Source organism: Carassius carassius, chromosome 7 (assembly GCF_963082965.1).
Source record: "Carassius carassius chromosome 7, fCarCar2.1, whole genome shotgun sequence".
NCBI lineage: Eukaryota > Metazoa > Chordata > Actinopteri > Cypriniformes > Cyprinidae > Carassius > Carassius carassius.
The window spans coordinates 15,820,721-15,841,916 of record NC_081761.1 but is presented as its reverse complement, the minus strand read 5'-3'; the positions used below and the strand labels follow the sequence as shown (position 1 = coordinate 15,841,916).

The 21,196-nt window shown below is 37.8% G+C and overlaps 1 protein-coding gene across 4 annotated transcripts in view; it reads left to right on the top strand.

Annotated features, from left to right (window-relative positions):
* The window catches only part of fbxw7 (F-box and WD repeat domain containing 7), a 205,778-nt gene extending 185,448 nt beyond the window's left edge, over positions 1 to 20,330 (top strand). For all 4 annotated transcript variants that reach the window (XM_059554022.1, XM_059554021.1, XM_059554023.1 and 1 more), the window contains 8 exons: positions 1,891 to 2,025; positions 3,292 to 3,415; positions 3,552 to 3,688; positions 4,824 to 4,937; positions 12,591 to 12,772; positions 13,767 to 13,992; positions 15,299 to 15,509; positions 18,060 to 20,330. In XM_059554022.1, coding sequence (XP_059410005.1) covers positions 1,891 to 2,025; positions 3,292 to 3,415; positions 3,552 to 3,688; positions 4,824 to 4,937; positions 12,591 to 12,772; positions 13,767 to 13,992; positions 15,299 to 15,509; positions 18,060 to 18,328 — 1,398 coding nt within the window. In that variant the 3' untranslated portion in view covers positions 18,329 to 20,330. The remainder of the gene's footprint in view (positions 1 to 1,890; positions 2,026 to 3,291; positions 3,416 to 3,551; positions 3,689 to 4,823; positions 4,938 to 12,590; positions 12,773 to 13,766; positions 13,993 to 15,298; positions 15,510 to 18,059) is intronic.
* Positions 20,331 to 21,196: the final 866 nt, after the last annotated feature.

Genomic DNA, 21,196 nt, shown 5'->3' with positions numbered 1-21,196 from the left:
TATATGCTAGATTTCCATTTACTCAAAAGATTCTTTAATAAAAGTGTGCACATCAAAGACGTCAAAGGCGAGTTGTTAGATGAGCCCCTTTCACACTGCACGTTGGACCCGAAAAATGCCGGAACATTGCCGGGTCACCTTCTGTGTGAACGCAAACACGTTCCGGGATTGATTCTGGGACTGATCCCGGGTCGGGGACCTAATAAACATTGCATTGCACATATAAACATTGCACATATAAAATATGTGCAAACTGTAATGAAGCAGAGATCAGTTAGTTCCTCACTTTCCGCGCTGATGCTGAGATTGTTCGCCAGCTTCAGTGGAAGTTAAGGTGCCTAGCGTTTTCGACTCGCACATTACACCCTGATGTCACGTGTCTTTACGGGACCTTTATGGGTTGTGTGTGAACGCACGCACATATTACGGGTAATCACTGGCAGTGTGAAAGGGGCAACATCTAGTGACCCCGGGAACAATTGCCGGGACGCATTACCCGTGAATTTTCCGGAATCGCAGTGTGAAAGGGGCTATGGTGTCTCAGACAGAATCAATAGTCAGGTACAACATTCCTTTCAGTAGTGGTCTGTCTACACCATTACGCAATGGGTTCAGAAACTGTTTTGCTTGTTTGCTCAGTCAGTGCTTGATGAGTTGCTTGTTTCTGTCCTGAGTTATTGTAAGGCTTATTTATTTTTTGCGCCCCTATGAGTCAGCAGCTTCTCTGCTTCAGTGTCTCTTACGTGATTCACATTAAATGTCTCATTTCTGCATTCTACAGTGGAAGCCTGCAGGGTGATATATCTTAGTGGCAGTTCTGTGTGTTCAGGGTTGGAGTCTGGCACTGGATTGCAACCTTGTCATTTTGTATACATGGAGCTCTGGCAATGAATGTTAAATATGTGATTTTGGAAAAGAAAAACAACCTTGATGTCTTGGAACGGTCTGCAATGAATATTTTTGTCTCTTGTTTTGCTTGAGGATGGAAAAAGGCATATGCATATATTGATTAATAGAAACTATTTTTTTATAATAGAAAGAAGAATATTTTTTATTAAACTAAAAATAAAAAGTTTTTCACAATATTTTCAAAACATTTGAATGGTAATGTATAACGTATAATAATACTTATCATTATTATTATACCTGTATCTGTATATCAAGTAATCACAAATGACAATGTCTTTGAAAAGTAATGGAAATTCATTAAGTAAGTTTGGGAAGCCTGTATGTATCTTTTGCTCAGTTTAATTTGTTGGCTTCAATTAAAGAATCAACAGAATGAACATTTCAATCTGATTTTCCCTCAGCTGTATAATGTTGTCTCATTATTTTGAGCTGTTAAAAGAGGAAGTTATGCTTGCATAAACACACATAGACATAAACCAGCCTGTGACAACAACGCCGAGTTCCCCCAGCTGAAGCGTTTCAGCAGTAAATTAGGGGTGCTTTGCCTCCCCATAGTCCTCTTCTGTACATCCCTCTTCCATCATAAACATCCCTGAGCAATCCTCCTCTCTCATTTGATGCGCTTCAGAGCGGAATGACTTTGGCACAATCTCTCCGGTGCAGCGCGTCCTCACTGAGAGCAAATTAAGTTCTGAGCACCATGAGATGAGCGAAACATTTTATTCAGCTGGATGAAGTTGACCGCAGCTTAATTTTAGGAGAACGAACCCTGGGAAGTTTCCAACAGCCCCAAGACACGAAGTCTGATCCATTTGACTTAGGAGAACCTTCATGTTTACCATCATGCCAGAAGTTGTTGCTGCTTGTATAGCCAGTCCTAATTAAAATGTAAATCTATAGCTCTAAATGGAAATGGATGGCTCTTGGATGTGCACATTCTTTACGTGTTCTTGGTAACGTATGTGCTGATGTGTGTTACAGAGCTGGAGCGGCCCAGAGAAGCTGCTGGCGCTGGATGAGTTGATTGACAGCTGTGAGCCCACACAGGTGAAACACATGATGCAGGTGATCGAACCCCAGTTTCAGAGAGACTTCATCTCACTCCTGCCCAGAGAGGTAAATTTATTTATAAAATCACTCACACAGTCATCTTAATATTCATAAACTTCATCAAATACACTCTTTTCCCCAGAATGTTAATGAAAATAAAACACTGATTATCTTTCAACATTTTCAACTTTCAACATTATCTTTCCCACACTACTTAATGGGATTGTAGTTCTTTAGCCCATTAAAGTATTTTAATATGCAGTCTTGTACCTTTGTCTTTCACATTTTTTTTTGTAATGTTGTGATTCAACTTGGAGCTCTTTGGTTGGTTCATAGGTTATATCTCTTTAGTAGTTAAAAATGGAAAATGAATAGGAAAAATACTTCTGGAACCGAGGCAGCTGATAAAGTTCTGAACTTTGTACTCCTCAAACACACTCTCATGGCAGTTTGTGACAGTTTAGTTTTGGCAAGAAGTTTTCACTGATTTGTATGTATTTGAATTGTTTGCTAATTTGCATGTATTACATCTCATTTATAGGTTAGGTTTAGAAATGGAACTTCATTCTCGTTTATTTTCTAAAACTCCTACATTTCTCTATGAAAGCCCAAATCTTGAAAAGGACCTTTTCATTTCTTTTCATTTTAACAGTCTTGCACTTTATGGCTCTGATATTTGAGGGTGATTTTAGAGCACAGTAAGTGCTGGAGTTCATTTGACAGGCATGTCCTCTCTTACACCTCTTCAGAGAGATGTTACAACTCTCTCAGCTGCTACTCAAGAATATAGAGAGGAAACTCCCCTTTCCCTTTCTCTGCTTTATTCTTTCTTTAACAGCAGCCCTCTCTGCCTTTCATCCTCTCTTCTTCCTGTCACGGTTTCAGCTCGTCTTTCTTGTTCTCCATCACCTGTCATCTTGTCTCCCTCTTTTGTGCCTTTCCTCCCCATCAGGTTGTTCTTCTTCTGTGTCAGTGCAGTAGTATTCAGGGTGTGTCTGTCTGCCTTATTGAAGCAGATTGTAGAAAAAGCTCCTCTAGGCTAATACTGTACACACTGTGGAATCTCAGGCTGCATGTTTTGATTGCATAAGGAATGGTGGAACTGTTTGGACATGCTCTGTCTTCACTTAGGTCTTTGCCAATTGCAGCACTCTTGAAAATGTGCTCAGAACAAAATCGTTTGTACTTTGTCGCATTACTTGTAATCAAGTTAAGACCTTAAACCCTTAAATTAATATGGTTATTTGGTCTAAATGATCCCGTTGTAGCCTACTTTTCTCTATCCTCACCTTCTCATGATGTCTGACTCTGTCTGTCTGTCTTGTGTTGTAGTTGGCCTTACACGTGTTGTCATTTCTGGAGCCAAAGGATCTGCTTCAGGCAGCTCAGACGTGTCGTTACTGGCGCATTCTAGCAGAGGACAACCTACTCTGGAGGGAAAAATGCAAAGAAGATGGTGATTTTTACTGCTTTCCTCAAACTCTGTGACTTTGGAAATGTATCCCTTAACCACATGTATATTGTTAATATATGGTGATATATCATGCACTGAATCATTAGTGTCACCAACATAGAAAGCATCTGTTTTGCAGGTATTGACGAACCCTTGCACATAAAGAGAAGGAAGGTTATCAAGCCAGGGTTCACACACAGTCCCTGGAAGAGTGCCTACATTAGACAACACAGAATAGACACCAACTGGAGGAGAGGAGATCTCAAATCACCTAAGGTAGCATGTTGTTCACTTATTCTCACTCTTAATTCATTCCCTGATTGTGTCCTACAAAGTGGTCTTCTCAAGATATACACCCATTTTAGATGAGATTCCCAATGTTGATGCCCAGTCTGAAAGGCACAGCAAATAGCAAAAACATTAATACATCACAGGAAGTGTGTATTAATATCAAGGGAAATAATACATTTAGAATGCAATTTTTATTGACTATTTATTAACTTTTTTTTAACTATATATACAGTGCCATTCAATAGTTTTGGGCCAGTGAGATTGTTTTCTTCCATTTAATATTTTTATTTTATTTATTTTGATCAAGTGACCGTACGGATGTTATGTTTCAAAATATTTCTGTTTCAAAATATTCCTGTTCTTTCTATTTCTCAACAAGTCATGAAAAAATCATCCGCAAAAATATTAAGTATATTAACTGTTTTCACAATTCATAATAATAATATTTCTTGAGCAACAAGTCTAATTTTGCTGCTGAAAATACAGCTTTGCCCTCACAGAAATAAATTACATCTAAAAGTATATTAAAATGGGAAACAATTATTTAAATCTCTAGTATTTCAAATATTACTGTTTTTACTCTATATGTGATCAAATCCATTTTTCTAGTTCTTTGTTTCTGTAAGGCATCATATTAAATCACTTTACCCACTTGGGCAGAATTGGTGCTTAAAACTGATTTATATTGCATTTTATAGTCCTTGTTGGCCATATAATTTGGAAATTCCTGTTGAGAGACACCCTTTAGCCTGTCACCTAAGGCACAAGCTTGGAACAGAAATGTTTAAGAAATTGTCTGCACCAGCCTGTAAAGAGCTACATAAAAGTCCTCTTGAAGGCACATTTAGATGGCAAAAAATAGGCATCTTCAGTTACCCATAGACACATGCTTCAGCTGCAGCAGACCAACTGGCAACAGCAGTGGTTTACCTGACTCTTTTGTTGCCATGGTGACCATTAACCTGTTGGTTCTTGCTCGTCTCTGTCATGTTATCGAAATGTGCTGTGTCATTTACCACATCAGCAGCATCACATCGTTCTCGCACATCACTGAAACACAAGCATTTCTTTTCATTTTGTAATTACTCCTTTTTCTCTCTTGGCTTTCCTCTATTTTCAGGTGTTGAAAGGCCATGACGACCATGTCATCACCTGTCTCCAGTTCTGTGGAAACCGCATAGTGAGTGGCTCGGATGACAACACACTCAAAGTATGGTCTGCTGTTACTGGGAAGGTGAGTTTTCTTTTATTTATATTTTTTTATTTATTTGAAGGACCTTATAGAGGTCATTATATATTGATACATCAATATTAATATATCGTGTTCCTGTAGCTCAAGTGGTAGAGCATTGTGTTAACAAGCGCAAGGTTGGGGGTTCGATTCCCCAGGAACACATGATAGGTAAAAATTTCTAGCCTGAATTCACTGTAAGTCGCTTTGGATAAAAGCGTCTGCTAAATGCATACATTTAATTTTAATTTAATATATCAATATATAATGTGATAGATAATATGTAAATAATATATAAATGTTTTAATACACAAATTAAAGAAAATATTCAGTTGAATGTCTGCTGTAAGAATTGCAGTTGCTTTAAATGAGGCCAAACAGAATAATCAAATACTGTATCTATACTAACACTGTTATTATCAGTTAAAATAATTGCCTTTAATACATTGATCATGATAAATATCGTACAGATTGTCTTTTTACCATTTTCTGTAGTGTATGGTGCTTAGCTTGAATTTTCGAAATGTTTTGAGATATCGGAGGTATCAATCTTGACATGCACATAGATGTGCAGTTGTCTCCTCTCTGTCCTCCTTTCATTCTCTCTGTCTTCTCACTCTCCTCTCATGGGAGGTGTGTTTTCATTGAACATGTACAGCAGCACTCACCGTTATTTCAGTTATTTTCATCCAGAAAACATGCACATGACAATCTTCATCACTTATTCACATGAGAACGTGAGGAGTCATGTTCTATTGAACGCTGAGATGATCGCTAACTGCAAACAGCATGTCTTTCTGGCTGACTGTCTCTCTCTCTCTTTCTCACCTCCATTCTCTGCCATTCCCCTCCTTGTTCACTTTAAGGATTCATTGCATCTGGTGCTGTGACATGGTCCTTGTGCTGCAAGTTTATGGCAGTTGTAAAAAAATGTGTGTGCGTTTTATTCATCATGCAGCGCTGCCCTTTCCATCCTGACCTCCATTTTCATCCAGAGTCTAATGAAATCTCTCCTTGTAATGTCCACTATCATACCAGATACTAACACAGGAGTTATCTTCCACATTTGTTAGATTTTTCTCTCTTCCATCTTCTGTCTCTCACTAGTCTGCTTTTCATAGAAGAGGATCTCATCATTCCCAAGGTTATCAGTTTGAGCTTCTGTAATCAAATTTAGCGTGCATTGATTGGCTCTCATCTTATCACAGCAGATACGTGATTGGTTCAGCAGTAACATGGTGTCTGATGAGAGACATCATGGTAGCAGATGGCAGATGCGCCATGATTAGGGTCATCGCCGCATATATGGCAAGCTGCCTTTTTGTTCCCATCATGCAGTGCTGTTTGCGGAGCTGTCGAAAAGAAGCACCAGCTTGAAAATGCTTGTAAAGCTTGGATCAGCTTCTGTTATGCAGAATTATATCCAAATTCTTTCAAAAAAGGCTAAAACAGAGGCATTCAGCCAATCAGAGAGTGAGCAAACCATTTCACCATGAAAAAATGTATTTATAGTTGTAAAAATATTAGTAAAAACAAATTGTAAAAGATTGCAGATGTAATCTTAAGCGCAATATCCAATATCGGCGGTAAATATTTAATAGCGACCAATAAAATAAACATCTAAAATAAATTAAATAGCTAAAAGTAGTTACATTTATACATTTTAATTCAATATTTAAATTAAAAAAAAAAATCTATTTTTTTATTGCCGATATCAGCCGATAAATTGATATGGTGCCGATATGTTGTGCACCCCTAATATGAAAGAGAATATAGCTGGATGAATAGTGTCTTAAGTCTGATGCAGTGCTTTAGAGAGTCCTGACTGTGGCCAATTAAACAGGAAATGCTGTGTCCTTTGAAGCACCTGTCAGAGGAAGTGGAACAGTGAAGCAGGAAACAATGGGATTTTGTGCGATTTCTTTTCCTTTATTTTTTCCTACTCTGTTCCTTTCTGCAGTTCACTCAGCTGTAAACTATTAACTGTCTGAGTGGATTAATAACGTCCAAATATACATTGTTTTTTTTAAACATTTGCCTTTTCCACACCACAAAGTCACTTTTGCTTAGCAGTCTGCACTCTTGTTGTCATGGCCACAGCCGCAAATGTTAATTCGGCTGCATTGCCTCTCTGAATCTATGGATGTGGCCCTCCCTCCCATCTGTTTCATTGCTTCGTTCATCTCTTTCCGCTTCTCTTACAGAGTCTCTGTCTTCTTGACCTTGGGTCTGTTTACTTTTTCCTTTCGCTACACTTCAGTTCACCATTTAAGTGCTGTAAACCCCAGGAGCTCATGCAAGCAGCTCACAGGCAGATACTCACCCTCTGAGACTAAACCTTCTTGGGTTGGGATCGATAGCAGATCTACACAAATATGCTCCTGTGGGTCATGGGTCCCGAATTTGTACATCACCAACCCCCATATACACACATACTCACACAAACACTTCTTTTGCCGTTCGTTTGACCTCCATTTTCACTAAAGAATGAAAGCGTTTGCTTTCTCTTTGTATGGTGGTTGGATGTCTCATTGTCCAAGTTTCTCTCCGTTCTTTGTTTGCTTTGCTCTGATATTGTCTGAGAATAAAGCTGGCCAAGGAATGCCATAGTGAGAGAATAGTTGGAATTCCTTTTGGACACAAGTGCTCCGTTCACATTAAAACACCCTTCAATGTTTTCACTCATTAGATTGGAGTCCATTTTGAGTTTATAGATGAAAACAGAAAAATGGCATTATCTTATTTCCCGTAAGCAAAAAAAAAAATTACAAATCTGTCCAAAGGGGCCATTTTGCTGCAGTCCATCTGTTGGAAGCAGCAGGTTTCTTTCTGTGCAGGTAAGAAGGTGCCCTTCACTGCTGATCTGAGACCGGATTAACAGCTTTTCCCATAATAGATAATGTTTATTGGGAGTTGGCAATGCCACCACCATGGGCTGGTTCCCTCTTTCTGTATAAGTGATTCATGAATAACTTGGGTGGAAAAGAACATATTTTATAGAGAAATGCTCGTGCCAAAAAAATCTCTTACAAATATGTTTGCAGCCCAATTTGACTCGCATATATCCTTATTAAAGGCAGCATTACATTTATGCTTTGGCAGATGATTTAACCAAAGAATCTTATACTGCACTAAAGGAATACATTTGTATACATTTGTATATACAATCATACCCAGATTTGTAACCTAAAAAGAGTTATGAGAGTATATGAGTAACCTCTGCGTTTTCATGATCCTTGCTTGAGAATAATTCACTAGACATGATTTCTTGCCATTATTTAGTGGTAACATCCCCTTATTTACAGCTGAATCTGAAAAGCTGTGCAGGAAGTGCGTAAGAAAGTATATACTGGTTAACAAATGTATATTGCTGTACTGTTATTGTTTTATAGCTCACCCCAGTATCATTAGCCAGACATGAAAATAAGTAAATGTCTGAGCAACGGCTGATATAAACGGTAGATAAAGATCTGATGGGCGTGCCGTGGATTACAGACCATCTTCACCCGCGCTAGCTTGATAATGCTATTACTGGCCCCCTTCCATAGTAAATGAATGGGCCTCATGCTGTGTAATAGGGAAGTGATTTTGAGAGAATATTAGGCTGTAACGCAGCATCCTGCTCATTTGAATGTGTGCCATGCTTGAGGATGTGTACAGCACGATAAGCGTCTGATGAGGGATGAAATGTGACTGAAACATGAGCAAAGAGATGAGTTGTTTTGGATTAGGATCAAGTTGATTCTTGAAGATGATTCTTCCTAAAACTTCTGAGATGTTCACCAGGTTTCCTCTGTGCCGGCTACATGGACATGCCTGACATCTCGGTTTCAAAACGCCTGTGGAATATTCCTTATATAGTGTCAGTGACACTCGGCCAACATCTCTCTCTTTCCGTCACATCACAACCAGCCCTGGGCTAAGATGTATTTAATCTGGCTTCTGTGAGATGTGTCGACAGGATTTACCCACAGCCCTTTTCACCTGTGCAGTGATGAGTGGCGCGGAAGGTTTTGGTGTGCACAAAAGGTTATGTGGATACCTTGAAAATAAGACTAAATAAATAGTAAAAGGCTTTTCACCCTGGGTTTAAAGCTGCATTTCTCACTCACAGTTTTGAAAGGGAAACCTGGCCTGGCTAACTCAGTTTTTCAAAAGTGTGATTTCCTGGCCTGGATAGGTCATTGAAATGAAAAGATTTATAAATATTCTCGTTATGCTCTATTATACAATATTTGCTTCAAATTCTGTGATAGATCGATAGATCAAGTTATTTGGAAACAAATATCTGACCATAAATTTCCTCAGTACTTCATTTAATATTCATGAGCTTTTTATACGATTTAGTTTCAGCTCCTGAGGGGGGAGAAAAAAAGTCATGTTGAACAGCAGTGACAAATATGTTTACTGGAATAAAGAAGCAAGTGTATTATCTTTGTACTATATTCCAGAAAATTTCAAAGTGTAAGCTGATTTGCCAAAATTTTCACAGATGAACTTGCAAGTATTAAAGCAGCTACTTGCATTTTGTACCCTGAAGAATATGCAAACATGAATGTTAATCTGGTGGTTTACAAATGTAGTGTGAAATTCAAGATTAATTACTAACCCATGAATTGTGTGAAACCCTGGGTTTAGATCAACAGTTTCAAGTCCGAAAGCCCATGAGAGTGTTTATGTAATGTTGGAAAGCAGCTCTCTACCTCTGGAGGTCACCTTTCGTGGAGATGTTTATGCTGTCGCAGGAGGCCTGGGTGTGACAGGACATACTGTAGAGAGGAGGGAGGAGGTCACAGGGAGAGTATGAGCATATGTATTTGCTCATACTGTGAAAACAGCCCTCCGGCCTCCATCCTCCTGTTTACTTATTTCTTTCATCACATCTTTTACTCATCCTAAAGCCTTTGGCTCTATTTCACGCTCTCTCCCCTCATTTTCGCTGTTTTATTCTGCTTTTAATTTCCTTTGACTCTCTCCTCCCCCTCCCGCTCTCCAGCCATGACTCAGACTGCACCTTTGGCTGACCACCAACTCCTTAACATGCAGACTGCAGCACTCCTGCCCAAACCCTCCACCCACTTCTATATCAGAGAAACAAACACACCCAGCCGGAGATTACGTTCTTATGCTGATTTTGCAAATCACATAGAATAGACACATCACACATTATAGAAAATATATCGAAATCTGTTCTTGAATCAATGCAAACTTCTTGTTTGTGGCCTGATGGTCTTAAAACCCCCTCTTAAGATATTTAAATGGATTTTATTGTAGTTAAATAATTTGCCCCATGCCATTCATATGTAATGATGATAGCCCAGTGTTATTTTATTTTATTTATACAGATAACATTTAAGTATAAGGAAAATTTCTTGCTGCTTATTAGCATGCCTATTATTAACATATATTATTAACATAAAGCACATGTTGTTTGACAAAGTTCTATATCCCTAATCCTACACAATACCTAAACTAAACAACTACCTTGCTAACTATAAATAAGCAGAAAATTAGGAGTTTGGGTCATGAGACATGGTCAATGGTTTGTTAATAGGAAGAATTGGACCTTGAAGTGTGACATTTGTACACTTATGTGTTGTTCAATAAGCCTTTTTGAATTTTAATTTGAGTTTTATAAAATTTATGTATATAAAATTTTTGTTATTTTTATTTTTGAATACTTCTATTTAGCTTTATTTCAATCTTAGTATTTTTATTACATTAAGTTAAACATCATTGTTCTAATCTCTTAGTGTTTAGTGATGTAATATGGTGGTCACATGCTAGAAAATTATTAAATAAAATTATTTTTACCCATATTTATTGGCCCTAGAAGACAGTTATGCTCAAAACCATTCCGCACACCATTGTTTCATTTGTTTACCTTGTATACCCTCCTTCAACTCCTTTACAGAGCCCAAGCTCAACAGCTTAACTGTATTTAACAGGCAGATGTTTTTCAAACTACAGTTCCCACAAACCATTGTATTCTGTGGTTTGGTAATGACAAGCTTTACTAATAGTGCTCTTCCAGATGGGAGAGGACTTTTTTGGTATGAAAATAGGAGGGTTAGCAATGAAAACAGCTGCTCCAAACATTCTGCTCACCATCTGAAACATGAATATGTACACCATTCAGAGATGCAGTGGGTTTCCAACACAAGAACGAGGGTGTTGAAATGAGAGCAAATTCAGTCCGACGAGCGCGATGTGGATTTTTGGAAGGAAACTAAACAAAATAAGCACTGGCACTTTACCGCCCTGGCCGCAATTTGCACGGTATCTTCTTCCCTAAGATTAGATGTGGACTGTAAAATGAGTAGAATTTGGAAGGGGTTACTCAAATGGATTTAAACCTCGATCCTTGGCTTCAAACGTTTCCCACCAGCCACTCAAACGGAATGCTAATCTCCATGCCTCGTGGGTGCCACAGACTTGCTCTTTTATGGTTTCTCAACGGGCAGATAAACAGACACCTAAGCCATTTGGTTTCAAAGGTCCTCTCAAAGACACAGTCTTTGCAGGCTGTAATCGCCTGAGAACACGGCCTGAAAGCTTTCTGTGCTCGCCGGCATTATTTAAACCACCTGAACATTCCATGGGAAAGATCCATTGCCTTATAGTAACACGTACTCATTATGGAACACAACACCTCATGCATAAAACAGTAAGAAGTGCATTAATATTCATGATTTAACCCCCTCCCTTTTCTCTCTGGCATGTTATGGACATTACAAATGTGAGCAGAGAAGCTTTTGATCACAAGATAAGAAATTGTCTTTGGGCACATTTTAACATGGATTGTTCATAGGCGACATCTTTATTGTTTCTCCAGTTCCCTTAAAGAGCCATTCTTGCTTTTAACCCCTTTGTTTTACTGTCCAATTTGTCATTTTTTGCTAGCACAGTAATGGTTTTAAATTACTGTTAATTGGTTTGATTTTCTCAGTACTTGCTCATTTGTTCCATCCACTGCCACATACGGCGATGGAACAAAGCAAAGACGCGTTAAAACACTCGAAAGCCCCGGGTAGTCTTGGAGGTTGGTCACCGCTTCTAAAGATTAATGATGCATTACGGTTGATCATGATCGAGATGGAGACAGAAATAGGAGCAGCTGCATTATGAATTAAGTGCCTTGAGACCTCCTCTTTCACATCTCGTGGGTTTATCACCCCTGCTTTTATCAGTCATGGTTCAGAGGTTGCGCCTTTGACACTTGCAAAGCTTTCCACTCGCTTCATAACACAACGAAATGACATTTGATTCAGTGTTTGCCTCTGAAATTAAATTGAATTTGGTTGAATTATATTTAGAGGAAATGGCCCTTAGCCTCATGGATTATTCTAAGGGAATTCTCTCATCAAGCTGATCAATATCTAATATATCATATGAAATAAAGAGTATTTCTTTTTCCATTAACGCTGCTCCTGCTTCGAATGGACTGTAAAGTCATTTGATGTATGTTGATAAGCAGAAGTTGTGTCTTGGGTAAAGGTCAAAGTGATGGATCAGAGTGCCTCTAATTAGTGCGGCATCAGGGAATTCATTTGAAATCAAATTTTTTTTTTCGTCCATTCTTTCAGAGTTGCAGTTTATATATGTGGCATTGTAATTCAATTGGTTTACCTTTGTGTTTGTTCTTTTTTTCACCAGTGTTTGAGGACGTTAGTCGGCCACACTGGTGGCGTCTGGTCCTCTCAGATGCGAGACAACATCATTATCAGTGGCTCCACAGACCGAACACTGAAGGTCTGGAATGCAGAGACGGGAGAATGTATCCACACGCTGTACGGTCATACCTCAACAGTGCGCTGTATGCACTTGCATGAGAAAAGGTAACATCTACCGCCTTCCAAAGCCCACATTAACATGCAAAACCATTTAATAATTTTGCTTTGTCAAACATATTAAACAGAATTGAACAGGTTTACATTAATTAAATAAAATGTAAAAAGGTAAATAGGCTTTATGGGAAGATCAAAAAATTTCCCTTTTTTATACGGTTGTTTTAATAGATTTTTCAGTCACTATAGATTTTATTTTTTATTTTATTTCAAAATATTTTTATTATTAAAAATAGATTTTAAAATCTTAAACATGTCAATGATAATTTTGGTTCAAATAAACTGAAATTGAAACACTGTTGTAGAGTATCAACCTTAAATAAACAACTACCATGCATGAGTTCATTTACTTTAAAGTATTATATAAAGTACTGTATATTATATAATACTTTAAAGATAATTACCTTCAATAGCAGCACACAATACATGATTGTGTGGTGGTTAAACCACACAGTTCCCATCTGGTTTCAGCTGTACACACTGACCATGTGGAGAATTCACATACAGCTTCTTTATGCTCTGTTGTGAACTACACAATTGCTTGCCTGACAATATTCTCAGTGTTTTCAATGCCTCTGGGACAATTGGTATGCATATTTTCCCTTTGTGCCATGCATGATTGCTTATTTTGTGCAGTGACCTCAGGCTTCATTCAGCAACAACAATAGTAGTTTCTGTTTGTTGCTCTTTTCTTCACCAGCACCCATTTTAATGTTAATTTTGCTCGTTAAAAAAAGATTATTTACCAAACCTGTGTCCTAGGGGTTTGGTTTTGTTAGCAAATAATATTTTTCCTTTGATTTATGTAATGCTATAACCAAACACATCCCTTGGAGGTACAAGACTGTTGTAGACTGCTGAATTAATGTCTGAATCTTTTTTTTTTTTTTTTTTTCATTTTAAGTTGAGAAAGAAAACATTTCAACTGTATTATATGAAACTTTTAAGATGTTAAGAAGTAAACTGGTTTGTTTTTCTCTCTCAGGGTTGTGAGCGGTTCCCGGGACGCTACGCTGCGGGTTTGGGACATAGAGACGGGTCAGTGTTTGCACGTGCTCATGGGTCATGTGGCGGCCGTTCGCTGTGTACAGTATGATGGCCGTAGGGTGGTCAGCGGGGCCTATGACTTTATGGTGAAAGTGTGGGATCCTGAAACCGAGACCTGCCTGCACACACTCCAGGGTCACACCAACAGAGTCTACTCTCTACAGGTAAACACAAGTTTACATACACCTAACTCACTCAACCACTAGAGCTGCCTCTCAGACGGCAAATGAATGGCTGATGGATTTGTAGTTGTTTAAAGCAAGAAAAAGAATCAAGCTACTTTAGCCATTTGCTCAATGAAAAATTTGATTTCTCTATGGGTTATTGCTCTGTTAATTCTTCAGCAAAAAGGCAAGAGATCTTAAAAGCTCAAACAAAAGCTAAAAAAAGAGAGAGATTTTGTCTGAATAAGAAGCACTATCATTCTACCTATTCTTTTGAAAAGCTTCCATGACCTATCCTACTGCTAACTGTGCAGGAAGTTTACATAAGCCACATGCCTTCAATGAATCAGACTCATCTGAGTGTTATTAGGTTTAACAGTAATAGGATCTGCAAAACGGTTAAGCTAATCATTCAAAAGTGCATTTAAAATGCTATTTGTACATTGTACATTTAAATATATAGACTTGAAAATGCTTCTTATATGATGCTGTTTTAACTATGATTAATTTTGGTACTTTTTGGGTGATCGAGCTGATTTGGTAAAATATTCTAAACATTTTTAAAACTTTTGTCCACCAAATTAAATGAATGTGGTTCAACCAACACGCAAAAACATTGAAAATGAAAATTGGATGATTTGACCTTTTTGACATACAGAAGGCATGGGCTACAACCCCTAGAAAACTTTGGGAATAAAATAATTTAAACATCCAGAAAAGAAAAAAAAAAGATTAATGATTAAATGATTAAAATATGTGCCTTCACATGTATTCCGGAAAGTTTTTTAATGTAATTTAGTGAGTCATTAAACTGTTGAAAATGGTATAAAAGTTCAAAACCAAATGAAACAACCCAAATGCAAAGCTTGCATTCAACGTGATTTACAAGAACTTGGTCAATGCATTTTAAAAGGATTTTTTTTCCTGTCTTGTCATTGACCCAGCAACTGTGTGAGACAAAGCATTTGGGCTGTAGTCCATACTAATCCGCATTTGTCCTGATTTGTTCATAACTTCATATATCCATACTTTTAAGAGCTTTGCGGTAATTACATTAGAAAAAAAATATTTAATCAAACATATTGCCATTTAATACAATAACAATAGAATGGCAAAGATCTGGATTTCAGCTTGTGCTGCATCTCATTGTGAAATGAATCAAATCCCTGCCATATGCACTAAAGCTTTTATTGAATTGTTCTTGGCTTTTATTCTAGACAGAGAATGAGCCAAATGACTACTCGGGGTGTTTAGCCACAGTCATTTCTTATATAACAATGATTTATTCAATCAACTTTTTCTGCAGTTTGACGGCATCCACGTGGTGAGCGGTTCATTGGACACGTCAATTCGGGTGTGGGATGTTGAGAATGGAAACTGTATTCACACGCTCACAGGTCATCAGTCTCTAACCAGCGGCATGGAGCTAAAAGATAATATCCTAGTCTCTGGAAATGCAGACTCCACCGTCAAGATCTGGGACATCAAGACCGGCCAGTGCCTACAGACACTGCAAGGTGAGCATAGAGTCTGACTGATCACAACTCAGAGGAATAGTTCAACTAAAAATGACAATGATGCCCATCAGTGATTCAAAATCACTGTGATATCAAATTTCGATGGAATGCTTTGTCCATGAACATCCCAAAGCCGTTTTATTCTAATATGCATCACAATAGGGAAGAAAAGATCAAAATTTTTTCAAAAACTTCAAAAGCAACATAATACATACATTTCAGGTTTTCCTCACACCTTCATCATGTGGCTTCAGAAGACTTGGCATACAAGTACCATAATGCTATGTTTTGCTCTTTTGTGGAGCTTGACAGCCACTTAAAAAGATAATTTGTTCTAAAACTTTCTACTTCTGTGAAAAAATAATCGCATAAAAATTTGTAACAATGTGAATAAATATAATTGGAAATAAAAATATATTTTGGGGGGGGTGTGGGGTGAACCATTCTTTTAAGAGCTTCCGATCATGAATTAACAATCAGACTGCTTGTTGAGTGGTTATTCAAATGTATTAAGTGTTCTTCAGTTTCAAATCTAAAATTCTAAAAATTTGTATGTGCCTCAAGCACTTCATGCTTAAACCAATAGAATATCCATTTTAGACACAAACACATAATTCATAGTCACAGTCTAGAGGCAAATGATCACATTTTTCACTACCTCACAGGCGTTTGTGTTTTTAAAAAATGAAAAAGAAAATTCCCAGCCTCTCTTGGCATCTTGAGCCTTGCTCTTCTGGAAGGGTGAGGGATTGATGACAAGGAATTGGAGGGGGTTGGGGTGTGGTTGTTGGGGCTGCCCATAGGGTACTAAAGAGGGGGTTGGACCATATATCAGTTAATAGGTCATTTAATTAGGTCATTGAGCATTTCCTGTTATCACTTAATGACTCTAGTTTGACATAATACACAAAAACACATTTAACCCCAGACAAGATGCTCAACTCCGCGGCGGAGCTTTGAAATGCGAACGCTCAAACACAGAGTCACTCATCAAAGAAAAGGGACTATTGTGGCGCTCTGTGTAGTGTCTTGCACATCAATAGAGAGCGGCCATCTCATTTGCATTCACACAGTTGACTTTAGCGCTCTGCTAATGGGTATTCATGAACTAATTCATGCCTTTGAAATGGATATTTTTAGTTTCATTCACACACAAACTTCAGTCTGTCTTTGTTCTCAGGTCTAGATGTTTGATAACGCGATTTTTGCGTATTTGACTCTGTGGATTGCCTGTGATGTTGCTGTAATAGCTCACCACACCCCTCTGCAGTAACAGGAGCCATTGTAGCGCATCTCTCTCTTTTTTTTTTTTTGCTCTATATTCATCACTGACAGCAGTCTAAGCACTTTTGTTTAGACTCGCATGTTTCTTGGCCTATCAGAAAGACTGGCTCAATTCAATACCTCAAGGGCATAGAATCAAAGCCGTTTATGCCACAGTATTTCCCGTAACCATAGTTACACGTTCTCTCTTAGCGCTCTCTGCCATGGCACGAAGCTGCTGTTCAATTTCTTGTCTATTGGTGATTTCACTGTTGCAGTGTCTCCATCTGGAATTCCTTTAGTACACTTTAAAAAAAAGGACTTGAGAAAATCATGTACTTAAGAATATACTTAAGTGTGAACTGGATGTAATGTTTTGAACACTTAAATGCTTATTATTTGCATATAAATAAATGCATTTCAGTTGAAATGTATATTAAATGCTGCTAGTAAAACTTAAGAGTGTTTTGTTCAATTCATAAAATTTAAGTGAATCTTTGTATGTAACTGAAGAGCTGTTTATATTGAGTTTTGAAATATGTTTAAAGTGTGCTGTCAAATATAATGACAAGCATTTATGGTAAACTAAAATATGAATTCTATTGAAACTTGGGATTATTTTAAGGAGTCTTTGTTAGTGTAATTATATATTTAAGTACGAAGTAATGTTAATTAACTACATGTACTTACTATATGTAATTAAGCATATTCTTTTGTTATTACAATATTAATGTAATGTGTAGCAACAACACCTTAAAGTCTTTTTAAAATTTGTCTGGCATGAATTTAATTGCATTTATTACACATTTGTAATTTATTTTAATATTGAATAACAGTATTTTACATGTGGTTTAGTTTGTGCTTTAGTATGTTAGTCAACAGATCAAAAATGGACTTTAACGTACAACAAAAGATTATTGAAATAAGATTTTAAAATGTACTTTAGGGTAAAACTTTTGATTTGACATTATTACAAAGTGCTCTTTTTAAAAGTACTTAAGAAAAAGTCATGAAAGTGTACTCTATAAATATACTAAAAGGGATATTTCACCCAAACAAATAATTCTGGGTGTCGTTCCAAACCCATAACATTTTGGTTAATCGTCTGAACACAAAGATCTTTTTAATGAAACCTGTTCTTTTAATTGGTTTTTATTTCAGCGATATTATATTTGCAAGTTATTTTAATAGAAATTAGATACTTTAAAGATATGAAATGCATTATAAGTGTTCATTCAATACAAATTAGTACTTTTTTAACTTCTGTTTGTTTTGTTTTGCTCTCAGGTCCCCACAAGCACCAGAGTGCAGTAACATGCCTGCAGTTCAACAAGAATTTTGTCATCACCAGCTCCGATGACGGTACGGTGAAGCTGTGGGACCTTCGGACGGGCGAGTTTATCCGTAACCTGGTCACACTGGAGAGCGGAGGCAGCGGTGGTGTGGTCTGGCGCATCCGTGCCTCCAATACCAAACTCGTTTGTGCGGTGGGCAGCCGTAACGGCACGGAGGAAACCAAGCTCCTGGTGCTGGACTTTGACGTGGACATGAAGTGAAGGGGGTGAACTTAAAGGGGACTTGTTTGAAAAAATGGGGAGGGTGGGGGAGAGCAACCTGCCCAGGGTCTCTCCGCGTCGGGAGCGATCGCTCAATTCCCCAATATGTTGCCGCCAACATTTCTCCCCATCTTGCCATGGTCCACGACTGCCGTCACAGTTCCGTTCACCTTCCGGAGGAGGGGGGGCAGACACTCATGCACCACAGCTTTCTGGGAAGAACACTGACAAGAAGGACTTGGGAAAACAGGATAGTCCAATTTCCTACCACTCAAGGAAACCTTGCACAGAGACTTGTTCACTCAAGCCTGACTGAAATTCACACCCATATGTACAAACTTTTTTTTGTTTTGTTTATCAAAACAGTCAACACTGTATACATTAGACCCTTACGCATCAACACGGACACGGAGTGATAAATAGTGTACACAAACTAAATTTTAAAGGAGAAAGATGAGAATTTTTGAAGAGCCTTGTATTGCAGGAGTGATTCGAGCGTGAGATAAAGGAAGCCGATTTTGTCAGTCCTCATCAACCTCAGCACACGCCAAATATCCCTTTCTTCCTCACGTGTTGAATTTCTTTTGTATCCGTTTTCTCAGTTCTTTTTTTTTTTCTTTGTACCCCACGACTTGTCTTTTGGTTTTCGCGTCAACAGCTGTGAATTAAAGTTTTGTGCTTTCTTTTCAAGTGCGGCATTTTTTTTTTTTTTTTACTTCCCACCTACTGTTGCAAACAACAGGTTTCAGTATTAAGCTAAACCCACTCTGCTGTTTCACATGTTTTTGGGGTTTTATGTTTTGTTTCGTTTCGTTTTTTCTTTTAATTTAGCTTTCCATAAGCAGTGCCTCTCTAGATCGGAGATGACCTGCGTTTGTTATGTTTTTCAGCCAGTCTGGTTTCATTAGTTCATCAGTGCTGGTGCTCTGTGGGAAATGGGAATGTTTTCCCATAAGATCCTGGCAATATGACTCTCCCATCCCTCCCCCCGCACCCCCCTCCCAGTACTGTCCATCCCAGTGGCCAAACTGGATTTTATGCTGCTAGACTCACAGAAAAATAAGTTGGAACTTTAACTGGCTGTGACGTTTTAGTCCCAGACGAAATTCTAAACAAAAGTAACTTGTAGAGTTTGAACTTGTAAAAAACGACACAAACAAACATACCAACAAAAGCAAGATATTGACATAACAGCTTCTCTTTTTTGCCACTGAAACTTGAGCCAAATGTGCCTCTACGGGGCGTAGAGGAGGGAGAATGTCTGACAAAGAGATGGGTTTGTCTGCTGAGATGAAACGATGGACGTGTAGAAACTATTATGCGCTTGTTTGTGACTGGGTGTGCGTGCGGGTGTGTGTTTGAGCAAATTGTTCACACATTCCTTGGGACAAAAGCTCTGTCAGTCCGTTCTGTGTGGAAATGTATGCTTCAACGAAAAAGAATACCGTTCTTGTTTTTAATTAGTTGAAAAAAATGAGATTGTTGGAACAGACGTTAAGTTACCGAAGAAACAAGGTGGTCTTAGTGTACAGAAATGGACATCTGATTACATTTTAAGTGCTAGAGCTTACCTGATTCCGTTGGTGAAGCTCTCATGGGTTTTTTTTTTTTTTTGTTTGTTTGTTTTTGTTTTTTGAATGGTAAAGCAGCTTCATAGATAAACAGGACGTAACCGCATTCGTAGCCAAAGGATTCGTCTCATCCTCCAAGTCACACAACTCAAGCTGAACTGTGAAAGTGGTTTAACACTGTATATTAAAAGAAAAAACAATCTTGTTCTTTCTCCTGCTTTTTTTTTCCTTCCCGTTTAATTTATAATCTGGTTTGAGAAATCAGATGTTGGAGCTGTTTTATTTTTTCAGTTTATGTAAACTGCCTGGCATAACAGACAGATAAAAAAAGAAACCTTAAAGGGATTGTGTATTTGTTTGATTCATTTAGAATTTTTATTTTCTTATAACTTAAGTGCAATAAAATGTGGGTTTTTCTTTGTTCATTTCAACGATTTTGCTTGTGTGTTTTTCTCGATGTGTGACAGTGTCTCATTTGTCCAATAAAGCTTCTATAGTTTGTTCTGCTTAAGAAAAAGCCATTCCAGCTATGGAGCTTATTGGTTCATGTGATATTCAATTAACAAGGCAGAAAAGCTTGTCTTCTCAAGTCTTCTAGACAGGATGGCATCTCTTCTCCTTCTCCTCCTACATCTCATTAAAGGCCCAGATGCTTGAGTTACATTGCAGTGTATCCTGCAGAACCGCTGATGAATCATCACAAAATATCTGGCTGAAATTCCTCAAGGGGAAAGCAGTAATCCTGATTTGTTTGTCATTCTTTAGAGTCTGCAACTCTTAAGTATCTTGTAATTTTTTTTTTCAAGAACTTAGGCCTCTGTGTTCTCAAACCTTTGGCATCAAGAGAATGTAAGTCTGAGCTCTTATACGTAACCGAACGTTTGTCAGCTGAGGAAAGATGTGTTTTTCTCCATCTATTGTAGAGTCATCCTGCCTAAAGCTACAGGATGTTCATAGCCTGTTGCCTAGCAATGGTTCAGTTCTTCTCAGTTTCCACAGTTTGAATAATTGTTACTATAAGTCAAAAGTGAGCCTGAAAAAAAACCCCAAAAAAACCTTAATATAGCTTGTATATTATGTTTTCTGCATTGAAAAAATATTGCAAGAAATTATTATATTTTTTTAAATAGCAGCTGTTGTTGCCAGGAATTTGCCGTAAATGTACTGCATATTGGTGCTTGTATATAACTTACAATTATGTATTTCATCAAGTTATAAAACTACTTCACTATTACTTGAACTATTAAAATATGCTTTTTCCTAATTATTTATACTGATTACCACCATAATAACGTTG